Raw genomic sequence first — 14,932 nt, forward strand, 5'->3', positions numbered from 1 at the left:
GCCTCCATCATTCTTAAATGGAAGAAGTTTGGAACCCTAGAGCTGGCCACCCGTCAGAGAGGTGACCAAGTACCCGATGGTCACGCTGACAGAGCTCTAGAGTTCCTCTGTGGAGATGGGAGAACCTTCCAGAAGGACAACCATCTCTGCAGCACTCCACCAATCAGGCCTTTATGGTAGAGTGGCCAGACGGAAGCCACTCCTCAGTAAAAGCCACATGGCAGCCTGCTTGCAGTTTGCCAAAAGGAAGCATGTTGGTGGCAGCATGATGCTGTGGGGATGTGTTTCAGCGGCAGGGACTGGGAGACTAGTCAGGATCAAGGCAAAGATGAAGAGAGCAAAGTACAGAGAGATCCTTGATGAAAACCTGCTCAAGAGCGCTCACGACCTCAGACTAGAGTGAAGATTCACCTTCCAACAGGACAACGACCCTAAGCACACAGCCAAGACAATGCAGGAGTGGCTTCGGGACAAGTCTCAATGTCATTGAGTGGCCCAGCCAAAGCCCGGACTTGAACCCGATCGAACATCTCTGGAGAGACCTGAAAATAGCTGTGCAGCAACGCTCCCCACCCAACCTGACAGAGCTTGAGAGGATCTGCAGAGAACAATGGGAGAAACTCCCCAAATACAGGTGTGCCAAGCTTGTAGTGTCATACCCAAGAAGACTCAAGGATGGAATCGCTGCCAAAGGTGCTTAAAAAATGGAAATATATAACATTTACATAAGTATTCAGACCCTTTACTCAGTAATTTAAAAAATAATAATAATCAGCAAGCATTTCTAAAAACCTGTTTTTGATTTGTCATTATGAGGTATTGTGTTGATGAGGGTGAAAAAATTATTTCATCCATTGTATAATAAGGCTAGAACATAACAAAATGTGGAAAAAGTCAAGGGGTCTGAATACTTTCCGACGGCCCTGTAAGTAGTTTTTGGTTTTCATTGATCTTTCAGATGCGGAGATGAACCCACCAAGCGGAGGACCAGAGGAAAGCGATGAGCTTGACTACCTTTCAGGAGAGGCCAGTGAGTCAAGCCAACACATCCAGACCAACCTAAACTCACAGCTAACATCCTAGCCTTCGGGGGTTTGACAGAAATCATAATAATAATTGTTCTATTGTTGTGTTGAAATTGTCAAAAAAATGTATAATAATTAAAAATAAAACTAGCTTACCGGCCCAGTACACACTGCAATACATACGTACACAGTTGTCTGTGTGTCATACACTGGCCAACAGTATATTTTGGCTTTTATCTAAGTCAGTTCTGGAAGAGCAAAGCAAATGTTTAGTAACAAACAGTATAGGAGTATTTTCCATTTAATTAAAAATACTGAAGCATACAGTTGGGAATCAGTGAAACTATATTACACAGCTGAGTCAAATAACCTATTCGTCGTCAAGCTTTCATTATTTGAATCAGCTGTGTAGTTCTAGGGCAAAAAAACTAAATGTGCAACCAGGTTTGGTAAACCCTGCCCTAGGCCACAACACATCACTAGTTCTCAACACCAAATCATTGTTCACAATTTGTATGACATCCTTTTTTAGTATTCACAATGTATCTTTTAGATATTTCAGAAAATGTAGGATTTGTATATTTACAGTGTATGTCAAGGTTTTCATGAAATATGCCAGTTACAAATAGCCTAAGAGTTTGATTTTTTTTAAACTATAATTTCTGAATAGAAAGTCTACTGTACAGACTGCTTCGAGTTAACAAAGTAGAGTTATTTAGCTATTAATGTGAATTATTTGTCTGATGTCAAGATTTTGTTATCAAGAGTAATTCAATTGTTATACTTTATTTTAAAACATGGCCCACAATATACTTGATCATGTTTGGGGTACAGGCCTTCAACTGTCCAGAGGGGTGCATTTTTATTTTTTTTTACTGTCAAACTAGGGCAGTAGTCACCTAATGATATAAGTCTGAGGGACACTTGGCTCATGCAATGTAGTGTTCTGCCACCTGTTGCCGTGGGAGCCAGCTGTATTAATATTTTCCCTCAATTTGCTGCATTGGTGTCAGCAGTGGGATGATGGCTGTGTCACTGTTGCATTGTATTTTTTTTTTCACACAATAATATGGCGACATAGCCTACTCTACATTAGCATGCAGTTTGCCAGAATGACAATCGTTTCTCCAGGTTCAGTGGTCTTATCAAACTTGTCTTTGAATGAGCAATATATATGATTTTTAATTTCGAAGTTGACCACCAACCATTCTGTAGCAGGTAATCAGTGAGAATTGGTGACAGTGGCCACCGTGCTCGACATCTCTCCACTATCGGTTTATGGAAAGTGGTGTTTGAGGCGGATGAGAAAATGGCGGCTTCCTGGGCGGCATGAGAACATGTAGCTTTTTCTCATTTTTATTTAGAATTATCCCGGGTTCAAATAATTAAATTGAGTCCCGCTCTCGAGACTTTTGATTAAAGTTACAACTTACGAGTAAGTATAATGTGCTAACGATAACGCGACTAACTTTTTTTCGCGTTTTATTGTGACGGCTAACGTTATCTCCGCCATTTTTCTTGAGGGAAGCTAGCTAGCTTGCTAGCAAGGCTAATACAAAAAAAATACTTATTGATATGAATGCATCAATGAAAGAGACGTTAATAAAGAAGTAAAACTTAATTTCGTTAAATGATTCTATCATGTTAGGATTTATTAAGGTTGTTCTCCATTTATAACTAGCTTCTGTTAATTGGTCAAGAAGGATATTAGCAAGCTAACGTTAGCTGTAGCCTCCAAGCTGAAAGCTAACGTTAGCAAGCTAAGAAATTAGCTGTTAGCATATTTGCTATTTAGCTTAGCCATTTAGCTATCTGGTTTGTATTGGAATGTCTTGTATAAGCTGGTAGTAACGTTATTTTGAATGTTAATTTGCAGCATCCGCTAACGTTAGCTAGCTCACTAGCAAAGATGCTTCACTAACGCGTTAGCTGAGCTAGCGTTTTTTTTTTAAACTACTGTAGCTTTTTAAGTATGTCAAAATGGCGACACCCAGAACAGAAAGGCATGACATTTTTTGTCTGGAAGCTAGCTTGTTACCATCACAGTGCAACAGAACTGAACACAAATAAACATTGGCTATAAAATTACAATGACATATGACAATTGGAGGTTTACTGACTGAAACAAGTTGAGAAATCATTTCTGCTCATGAAGAAGCATGAAAATCAACTGCAATAGTCATTTCTCCCGGGATAATAATGTCCAACCATAATGTATCTTGCAAATTCTAATCGGTATTGGGTACATGCATTACTCTAAAGGTATCTGAAACGATTAAACTAGCAAGCCAGTTTCAGTGCCTAATTTGGTTCTGCCATTTTTTTTATTTTTTTAGTCAGGCTGTTTTCTGGATGGTTTGTTTAGTTTGTTAGCTACAAGATGGCGGCACCCATCGAATCGCACCGCCTTGCTTTCCTTGGAAATATAACTGCAACAGAAAATTAATGCGTTTAATTTTGAAGAGATTATCCCAAAAAATTGTCTCAGAGTTACACAATTTCGATGGCTGTGCATTCATGTTGTTCCGGCTCTACGTTTCATATTTTCTTCTCGGGTGTCTTGCTTGCTAAAATGGCGGCTCCCATAGATGGTTTTTTTGTGCTTCTTCTTGGCTAAATAAGCTTGCGAGCTAGCATCCACAGCCTGGACATATTTATATTCTCTATACAATTATCTACAAGTGGTCTTGAACTGGGAAACAACGCATACAACTCTTGATACTATATTTGTTGTTTGAGTGCAGTATTTTAGCAGGACGCGTTTTTTAATCCTGTTAGTTTAGCGTTAACGTTACTGTAGCTAGCTAGTGTTAGCTTGTTGTCAGTTAACGTTAGCTGGCTAGTCCTAACGGAAGCTAGCTAACTAGTTAGCTTAGCATTGTTGTACATTAGCAATTTAGCTATATTGGAAAGCTTTTCAAATTGGATTTTTTTCCCTCAAAGAGAAACTGAATCTACCGGCACCATGACATCTGGGAACTCTGGCTCAGTTCTGCAGCCACGGTGGAAGCGGGTGTTGGGTTGGTCCGGCCCTGTCCCTCGGCCCCGACACGGACATCGTGCAGTTGCAATCAAAGAATTGATGGTTGTTTTCGGGGGAGGCAATGAAGGAATTGTGGATGAGCTACACGTATATAACACAGGTAAAGATTAATTTAATTTTCCCCATTGTGTTTTTTTGTTGTTGCATACATTCGGTATTGTTCATAAATGTTTGAGTTGCTATGGTACTAACATGTTTAGCAATTGGATACGAACTTTGCTCCTCGGCTAATTTGTGCTAGTTAGCCATTTCATGGGCTGTAGCGCTAACTAGCTAAATATTTTCACCGAGTAGTTATTGCTTTAAACCTCTTATACATGGGTCGTTCAACACCAGTAAATTACCAATGTATCTCTGTGGTTGTGACAGTGAATAGGTAGGTGGTTAAAGTGTTTGACTCTTGTTTTTTTTCTCATATTGTGCAAAACAATCATGCGCCAGTGTTGACGTGCCGTGAAATTTAATGGGACCAAGTAGCTAGCTCGCTAGTTATATGGCTAATGGTACCCAGTTGAGCTGCGAAGCCTTTTGGCAAAGCCGAACTCGCCCAGTGGAGATTGGAGGGAAACTGCAAAGAGAAATGGCGGGTTAAATTAAAACAACCCACGTCATAATATCAACAAAAGCTCTGTAACTGCATAATAAACTGAAATATATATATATATATATATATATAAACTGACGATTAATCTATGATCTGCATTTTTAATAAGCCATGCCGTTTGTGAAAATCCACACTAATGGGTATTTCAACGGGTGTGCCAACAACAACAACAAAAATGTAAACAACGCATCACTATGGTCTGCCAGTGGTGCAGCATCAGGAATTAATTTACATATTGGCATATTTGATAGTCTATTTAATTAATTGAAATAACTGGAATTCTAACAGGCTGTGGCTTTTGACAGTCGTTAGTTAAGCAGGTTATTGCCAGTGATCGACTTGGACTGAAATGGATGCTGTGCTGGTACTGTTTATATTTAGGTGCAGGAACTCTGCAATACTTTCGAGCTAATATTCTATAAGTTGCAGTAGAATAGTGTTGTCACGATACCAACATTTTTTACTAATAAGATACCGGACCAAGTATCAGGATACCGAGTAGTATCAGGATACCACGGTGGAAATTCAGTGGCCTGGTGTCCTGATCAACCCGTCCCCGGAACCATGTTCCTGCTCTCTAAACATTATGCGCATGCGCTATACAACCTGTCACTGATATTCACACTTGCTCATACAGTATTTGCAAATGCCTACCTGTGATTTGGATGGAGGAATGAATATACATACATAATGATGCATAAGGAGAGAAGCAGGTGAGTGATTGCTGTAGGGGATGCACTAATGTATTTATAGCTGTCACACGTAATATGAGCATTTAAAGTGAAGTAGACATTATTGGACCAGTACATACAAGGGACTAGTGACTGTTGCTTTGATTCAACAGAATTTATAAACACAACTGACTTTATTAAACGTTTTATGACACGAGCAAGCGGGTTCTTTTAGATCAGTAGGACTGAACAATTTGGTATTCTAAAATGTTGGTATCATGACATTTTTTTGGTACTGTGGTACTACTGTGGTACCGGTATACCGTGCAACACTAAGTAGATTTGATTAGCCGGCCTGCCCAAGTCAAGCACTGGTTATTACTACAGTAACTTCAGTACCTAGCAGGGTTTGTAATCCATAAATTCAATGTGTTTCAGCAACCAATCAGTGGTTCATTCCTGCTGTCCGTGGCGACATCCCGCCTGGCTGTGCTGCGTATGGGTTTGTGTGCGACGGCACAAGGCTGCTGGTGTTCGGAGGGATGGTGGAGTATGGCAAATACAGTAACGATCTGTATGAACTGCAGGTACGTGTTCAGCCCCACAGAATTAAGCTCTGACAGTTATTTAGTGGGATTTGGGGTTTTAAACACGAAATATTTTGCAAAAATATCTGTTATGCTAATTTCCGTCCTCAATTTTAAACCGTAACATACGTTCTTTGTCATTTCTATGTTTTGCATAAGATGTGCTTGAACAGGGATAGCCTAATTAGAGATCTTAGCTCTGTAGGCACAACTGAGCTTGTTAGTGAGTCACTGCATTCATGTTGTCGTTTGCTGCTGATCTCTCCTCAGGCCAGTCGCTGGGAGTGGAAGCGTCTGAAGCCCAAGTCTCCTAAGAACGGCCCTCCTCCCTGTCCCCGCCTGGGACACAGCTTCTCCCTAGTAGGGAACAAATGCTTCCTGTTTGGAGGACTGGCTAACGACAGTGAGGACCCCAAGAACAACATCCCCAGGTATGCATCATCTATATATATTATCCACCAAGAACCACACCCCCAGGTATGTGTGTACTGTGTAGCCTACAGTGCAATTCGGAGACTGTTCAGACCCCTCAACTTTTTCCACATTTTGTTACTGAACAGCCTTTTTCTAAAATGTATTAAATCGTTTTTCCCCCTCGTCAATCTAGACACAATACTCCAAAATGACAAAGTAAAAAGGGTTGAATTTTTTTGGAAAAAAAAATATATATATATATATGAAAAAAAGAAATATGACCTTTCCGTAAGTATTCAGACTCTTTACTCAGCACTTTGTTGAAGCCTTCTTGGGTATGACACTACAAGCTTGGCACACCTGTATTTCTGTAGTTTCTCCCATTCAAGGACATTCAGAGACTTTTCCCAAAGCCACTCCTGCATTTTCTTGGCTGTGTGCTTAGGGGTCATTGTCCTGTTGGAAGGTGAACCTTTGCCCCAGTCTGAGGTCCTAGGTGCTCTGGAGCAGGTTTTCATCAAGGATCTCTCTGTACTTTGCTCCGTTCAATATTTGCCTTGATCCTGACTAGTCTCCCAGTCCCTGCCTCTGGAAAAACATCCCCACAGCATGATGCTGCCACCACCACCACCATGGTTCACCGTAGGGGTGGTGCCAGGTTTCCTCCAGATGTGTTGCTTGGCATTCAGGCCAAAGAGTTCTATCTTGGTTTCATCAGATCAGAGAATCTTGTTTCTCATGGTCTGAGAGTACTTTAGGTTCCCTTTGGCAAACTGAGTGGCGGCTTCCGTCTGGCAACTCTACCATAAAGGCCTGATTTGGTGGAGTGCTGCAGATATGGTTGTCTTTCTTGAAGGTTCTCCCATCTCCACAGAGGAACTCCAGAGCTCTGTCAGAGTGACCATTAGGTTCTTGGTCATCTCCCTGACCAAGGCCCTTCTCCACTGATTGCTCAGTTTGGCCGGGCAGCCAGCTCTAGGAAGAATCTTGGTGGTTCCAAACTTTTTCCATTTAAGAATGATGGAGGTCGCTGTGTTCTTGGGGACCTTCAATGCTGCAGAAATGTTTTGGTACCCTTCCCCTGATCTACGGACAATTCCTTCAAACTTATGACTTGGTTTTTCTCTGACATGCACTGTTAACTGTGGGGCCTTACATAGACAGGTGTGTGCCTTTCCAAATCATGTCCAATCAATTCAATTTACCACAGGTGGACTCCATTCAAGTTGTAGTAACATCTCAAGGATGATCAATGGAAACAGGATGCACCTGAGCTCAATTTCAAGTCTCATAGCAAAATATCTGAATACTTACAGTACCAGTCATAAGTTTGGACACCTATTCTTTCAAGAGTTTTTCTTTAGTTTTTACTATTTTCTACATTGTAGAATAATAGTGAAGACATCAAAACAATGAATTAACACACATGGAATCATGTAGTAACCAAAAAAGTGTTAAATTAAAATATATTTTATATTCTTCAAAGTAGCCACCCTTTGCCCTGATGACAGCTTTGCACACGCTTGGCATTCTCTCAACCAGCTTCACCTGGAATGCTTTTCCAACAGTCTTGAAAGAGTTTCTACATATACTGAGCACTTGTTGGCTGCTTTTCCTTCACTCTGCAGTCCAACTCATCCCAAACCGTCTCAATTGGGTTGAGGTCGGGTGATTGTAGAGGCCAGGTCATCTGATGCAGCACTCCATCACTCTCCTTCTTGGTCAAATAGTCCTTACACAACCTGGAGGTGTGTTGGGTCATTGTCCTGTTGAAAAACAAATAATAGTCCCACTAAGATTCAAACCAGATGGGATGGCGTATCGCTGCAGAATGCTGTGGTAGCTATGCTGGTTAGGTGTGCCTTCAATTTTAAATAAATCAGTGTCACCAGCAAGCACCATCACACCTCTTCCTCCATGCTTCACGGTGGGAACCACACATGCGGAGATCATCCGTTCACCTACTCTTGGCGGTTGGAACCAAAAACCTCAAATTTGGACTCATCAGACCAAAGGACAGGTTTCCACCGGTCTAATATCTATTGCTCGTGTTTCTTGGCCCAAGCAATTCTCTTATTGGTGTCTTTTAGTAGTGGCTGTCCTCATGAGAGCCAGTTTAATCATAGCGCTTGATGGGTTTTTGCGACTGCACTTGAAGAAACCTTCAAAATTCTTTACATTTTCTGGATTGACTGACCTTCATGTCTTAAAGTAATGATGGACTGTCGTTTCTCTTTGCTCATTTGAGTTGTTCTTTCCATAATATGGGCTTGGTCTTTTACCAAAAAGGGCTGTCTTCTGTGTGCCACCCCTACCTTGTCTCAACGAAATTGATTGGCTCAAATGCATTAAGGAATGAAATTCCACAAATTTACTTTTGACAAGGCACACCTGTCAATTGAAATGCATTCCAGGTGACTACCTCATGAAACTTGTTTCAGAGAATGCCAAGAGTCATTTTTGATTCGTTTTAACACCTTTCTTTGGTTACCACATGACGCAATATGTGTTATTTCATCATTTTAACGTTTCTGTCACCGTCTCTTATGACTTAAAATAGCTTCTGGACATCAGAAGAGCGATTACTCACCTTGGATTGGACAAAGATTATTTTTTTTTCTTTATTCAATCGGAGGCGAAAGATGTACGGCCCCTCCCGGACCTGGCCCAAATCACCATCATTCACATGAAAAGGATACTCCGATACAAAGGGGTGTTTGGTGAGAAGTCATCGGCGAGTGGATAATCTGCATGTACCATCCATCCTGCTGGCAAACATGCAATTACTGGAGAATAAACTGGATGAGCTCCGTTCGAGAATATCCTACCAACGGGACATTACAAATTGTAATCTCTTATGTTTCACCGAGTCGTGGCTGAACAAGGACATGGATAATATATAGTTGGCTGGGTTTTCTGTGCATCAGCAAGACAACAGCAATCTCTGGTAAGACGACGGGGTGGTGATCTGTGTCTTGTCAACAACAGCTGGTGTGCCATCTCTAATATTAAGGGAGTCTCTAAGTTTTGCTCACCTGAGGTATAGTAACTCATAACCTGTAGACTATTTATTTACAAAGAGTTTTCATCAATGTTTTTCATAGCTGTCTATTTACCACCACAAACCGATGCAGGATCGGACACCGCACTCAACAAGCAGTATAAGGACAAAAGCAAACAAGAGGATGCTCACCCAGAAGTGGCTCTCCTAGTGGCTGGGGACTTTAATGCAGGGAAACTTAAATGTGTTTTTCCCCATTTCTACAAGCATGTTACATGTGCAATCAGAGGAGAGAATAAACTCGAGACCACCTTTACAACACACACAGAGACGCATACAACGCTCTCCCTTGCCCTTCATTTGGCAAATCTGACCATAATTCTATCCTCCTGATTCCGGCTTACAAGCAAAAACTCAAGCAGGAAGTACCAGCGACTCGCTAAATGCCAAAGTGGTCTGATGAGCTAAGCGACTGTTTTGCTAGCACAGACTGGAATATATTCCGGGGTTCATCCGATGGCATTGAGGAATATACCACACCAGTCACCGGCTTCATCAACAAGTACATCGCCGCCGGTGTTGTCCCCACATTGACCGTACATATATATCCAAACCAGAGGCCATGGATTACAGGTAGTGAAGGAAGTTGTTTATTTATAAAAAAAAATCTTGGTCGACCTAAAGTCTGTTCTTTGGACCAGTCAATTTGTTGGAACATTTTAAAAGTGTATTTTCCCATATAGACACACCTTATGCGTTTTTAATAAAATCAACTATATGCATTGATCTTGTCTGATGCTTTATGCTGTTTGATTAAATAAGACACAAATGACTCGAGTGAGCCCAAGATCTAAATATCCTGCTGGCTTTCATAGATTCTGCCATTACTCTCTAGAAGATGCCTGTAATGGGCTATATAAAGAGTTGGCAACCTTTCTGATGTTTAATGCCAATTTCTTACAATTACGACCGATCTGTTTGCCAGTTATGGTTTTCATATGCACGTTTTTTTGTGGAACAGTTTCATTTAATTTATAATAATGTCTTCATATCTTAAACTCCTTGTCATGTGGTTAAGCAAAGTTATATCTAAATGAAAATGATACAAACCTAAAAAGTCACTTCTATTGCCATTGCCAACTATGTAAAAATTGCCTACATAAAGCCAACAAATAAAAACATTGCAGCCTGCAGGTAGAAAATATAATGACAAAAATAAATATCCTATAAATCACATTGGCTACGTATGGCCTGTCTGCAACGAACTTGAAATGTTTCAACTATTGTCTTGGGTCCGGTCTGATGCACCTAAATATAAACAGTATCAGCAACCAAAATGAGTACCAAAACCTATTTCGGTCCAATTCGAGCACTGATAATAAGTTATCAGCTTGGCCTATTTTTAACGTTTTCCACTAGATCAGAGCATGACGTTTTTCCATTTCACGCCGAGTGGTTATCGAAAGGGAGAGAGCTGGAAAGATTTTTTTCAAATATATTAAGGAATTGTCATTCTCAATGGATGTAAAAACAGACTTTGTTTGCTTGCTGTTTTTTGAGGTGAAGAAAATATTACTTTGAGAAGCTCCACGGATCATTAGTTGTGGTGCGTTAAACCAATCATAAATACTATCAGATCCCCAAATGCAACATTATTATGCCTACATTTGTGCGCAGGCCAGGAAGCCTATAGGCCTACTTCTGAGCGTAATCAGTGTCCTCGATCAACATTGACAGGAGCACTCCAAACAAAAGACAATGACTAAATTACGTTTACAAACCTCGGAAATGGAATGAAATGAACCAAAACTTGTTAATCACAAGTGTTGCATATGTTGTGTCCTCTGCAAACAATGTGTCCACTCCGACAATGACAAAAGGTAAAATTTAATAATCATATATTGAAATTACTGTAACCAAACAAACATTGTAGATTAGGAATTAATGCTAAATGTACTACTGGTGATATATGTAATGGGGAATTGACGCCAACAATTCGCACAATGGTGTTATGAAACAATGAATGTGCACAAATTGGCAGGAGAGCGTATTCTGGAGAGAGGAGTGCATTATGCATCTGGGCGCTGCATGTTAAATCCAACGTCTGCATTGGCCATGCAGCTTTTACGGTGATACTGTAGAAGTCAGGGCATTCGTACTACTTTGCAGAGCAGCGTAGAGCTGTAGTCAAGGAAGTGAGTTTGTTTATACAGAATGTACCACCCCCCCCACCTGCCGTCAATTCGGAGCTATACAGAGGGAGGCGCATGGCGATGGGGTAATGAGCTTCATTTGACCTCTGCATGCCTCTGGAGGCTCCGGAGTTACGTCACTTCCTCCATATGGAGCCACTGAGGTCATTGTGGTCAGCCCTAATTACAGACAGCATCCGCACTGAGCTAAAGGCTGTAGCTTTCAAGGAGCGGGACACTAATCTGGATTAGAGGTCGACTGATTTAATCGGAATGGACAATTTTTAATTGGGGCCGTTTTTCAAGTTTTCATAACAATCGGCATTTTTGTACACCGATTATGGCCGATTTACATTGCACTCCACGAGGAGACTGCGTGGCAGGCTGACTACCTGTTATGCGAGTGCAGCAAGGAGCCAAGGTAAGGTTCTAGCTAGCATTAAACTTATCATATAAAAATAAAACAATCAATCTTAACATAATCACTAGTTAACTACACATGATTGACGATATTACTAGTTTATGTAGCTTGTCCTGCGTTGTATATAATCGATGCGGTGCCTGTTAATTTATCATTGAATCACAGCCTACTTCGCCAAACGGGTGATTTAACAAGCGCATTCGTGAAAAAAGCACTGTCGTTGCACCAATGTGTACCTAAACATCAACGCCTTTCTTAAAATCAATACACAAGTTTTTAAACCTGCATATTTAGTTAATATTGCTAGCTAACATTAATTTCTTTTAACTAGGGAAATTGTCACTTCTCTTGCGTTCTATGCAAGCAGAGTCAGAGTATATGCAGCAGTTTGGGCCGCCTGGCTCGTTGCGAACTGTGCGAAGACCATTTCTTTCGAACAAAGACCGTAATCAATTTGCCAGAATTGTACATAATTATGACATGGCATTGAAGGTTGTGCAATGTAACAGCAATATTTAGACTTAGGGATGCCACACGTTAGATAAAATATGGAACGGTTCTGTATTTCACTGAAAGAATAAACGTTTTGTTTTCTAAATTATAGTTTCCGGATTCGACCATATTCATGACCTAAGGCTCGTATTTCTGTGTGTTATTATATTCTAATTAAGTCTATGATTTGATAGAGCAGTCTGACTGAGCGGTGGTAGGCCGCAGCAGGCTCGTAAGCATTCATTCAAACAGCACTTTCCTGCATTTGCCAGCAACTCTTCGCTGTGCTTCAAGCATTGCGCTGTTTATGACTTCAAGCCTATCAACTCCCGAAATTAGGCTGGCAATACTCAAGTACCTATTAGAACATCCAATAGTCAAAGGTATATGAAATACAAATGGTATAGAAAGAAATAGTCCTATAATAACTACAACCTAAAACTTCTTACCTGGGATTATTGAAGACTCATGTTAAAAGGAACCACCAGCTTTCATATGTTCTGAGCAAGGAACTTAAACGTTAGCTTTTTTACATGGCACATATTGCGCTTTTTTACTTTCTTCTCCAACACTTTGTTTTTGCATTATTTAAACCAAATTGAACGTTTCATTATTTGTTTGAGGCTAAATTGAATTTATTGATGTATTAAGTTAAAATAAGTGTTAATTCAGTATTGTCATTTATTATATATATATATATATAAAAAAATAAATTAAAATCGGCCGATTAATCGGGATCGGCTTTTGTTGGTCTTCCAATAATCGGTATCGGCGTTGAAAAATCATAATTGGTCGACCTCTAATCTGGATGCTTATGAGACATCCTGCTATGCCCTCCGATGAACCATCAAACAGTCAATGCCGGATGAAGATTGAATCCTACTACACCGGCTCTAACGCTCATTGGATGTGACAGGGTTTGCAAACTATTACGAAGGGAAACCCAGCCGCGAGCTATCCAGGGAGGCAAGCGTTCCAGACGAACTAAATGCCTTCTATGCTTTCTTTGAGGCAACAACACTGAACCATGCATGAGAGCACCAGCTCTTCCAGATGACTGATCACGTTCTCCGTAGCCAATGTGAATAAGACCTTTAAACAGGTCAACATTCACAAGGCCGCAGGGCCAGATGGATTACCAGGACACTTACTCTGAGCATGCGCTGACCAACTGGCGAAGTGTCGTCACTGACAATTTCAAACTCTCCCTGACCGAGTCTGTAATACATGTTTCAAGCAGATCCCCATAGTCCCTGTGCCCAAGAACGCCAAGGTAACCTGTCTAAATGACTACCGCCTGTAGCACTCATGTCTGTAACCATGAAGTGCTTTGAAAGGCTGGTCATGGCTCACATCAACACCATCATCCCAGAAACCCTAGATCCACTCCAACTCGGAGAGCACATCACTAATCCAAGAATCCTCCCTCTGCAACTGGATCCTGGACTTCCTGACGAGCCGCCTCCATTTGGTAAGGGTAGGCAACAACACATCTGCCCCGCTGATCCTCAACACGGGGGCCCCTCAGGGGTGCGTGCTTAGTCCCCTCCTGTTCTCCCTGTTCACCCACGACTGCGTGTCTACGTACGACTCCAATACCATTAAGTTTGTCGACGGCACCTTAACAGCTTCTACCTCCGAACCATAGGACTGCAAAACAGTTAATCAAATGGCTACCCGGACTATTTGCTTTGACCCCCTTTTATTTAAACTGCTGCTACTTGCTGTTCATTATCGATGCATAGTCACTTTACCCCTATCATGTACATATTACCTCAATTAACCTGTACCCCCACACATTGACTCGGTACCCCATGTATATAGCCTTGTTGTTATTTTGCTGCTTTTTCTTTCTTAATTTGGTTAGTTAATTTGTTTAATTTACATTTTGTTTGTGCAATTTTCGTAATTTTTTAAAATTCCTTGTTGGTAAAGGGATTGTAAGTAAGCATTTTCACGGTTAGGTTGACCTACTCCTGTTGTATTCAGCACACGTGACAAATAATATGTGATTTGAATATAAGGCACAGAAGCCTGGTTCCTCTCTAGGTTTCTTCCTAGGTTTTTGGCCTTTCTAGGGAGTTTTTCCTAGGGAGTTTTTCCTAGCCACCGTTCTTCTTTCACATGCATTGCTTGCTGTTTGGGGGTTTTAGGCTGGGTTTCTGTACAGCACTTGTGAGATATCAGCTGATGTACGAGGGGCTATATAAATAAATTTGATTTGAAGACTAACGTTATTTTCCCTCCTCCACCCAGATACCTGAATGATCTGTATACGTTAGAGCTGCGTGCCGGCTCCAGTGTTGTAGGCTGGGACATCCCCATCACCTACGGGGTGTTGCCCCCACCCAGAGAGAGCCATACTGCCGTGGTCTACACAGAGAAGACCTCTAGCAAGTCCCGTCTGGTCATCTATGGGGGTATGAGCGGCTGTCGACTGGGGGATTTGTGGACCCTGGATATAGGTGAGTGATTGGTCAAT

At 41.2% G+C, this 14,932-nt stretch overlaps 1 protein-coding gene across 4 annotated transcripts in view; it reads left to right on the top strand.

Annotated features, from left to right (window-relative positions):
* Positions 1-2,183: 2,183 nt before the first annotated feature.
* hcfc1b (host cell factor C1b) overlaps positions 2,184-14,932 on the top strand; it is a 62,224-nt gene continuing 49,475 nt past the window's right edge. For 3 of the 4 annotated variants that reach the window (XM_029718321.1, XM_029718324.1, XM_029718323.1), the window contains exons 1-5: positions 2,184-2,460; positions 3,969-4,168; positions 5,782-5,930; positions 6,201-6,361; positions 14,707-14,915. In XM_029718321.1, the coding sequence (XP_029574181.1) occupies positions 3,991-4,168; positions 5,782-5,930; positions 6,201-6,361; positions 14,707-14,915 (697 nt within the window). In that variant the 5' untranslated portion in view covers positions 2,184-2,460; positions 3,969-3,990. Of the gene's footprint in view, positions 2,461-3,368; positions 4,169-5,781; positions 5,931-6,200; positions 6,362-14,706; positions 14,916-14,932 lie in introns of those variants that run through there. The other variant, XM_029718322.1, reaches the window with a different exon arrangement.

Source organism: Salmo trutta, chromosome 28 (assembly GCF_901001165.1).
Source record: "Salmo trutta chromosome 28, fSalTru1.1, whole genome shotgun sequence".
Classification (NCBI taxonomy): Eukaryota; Metazoa; Chordata; class Actinopteri; order Salmoniformes; family Salmonidae; genus Salmo; species Salmo trutta.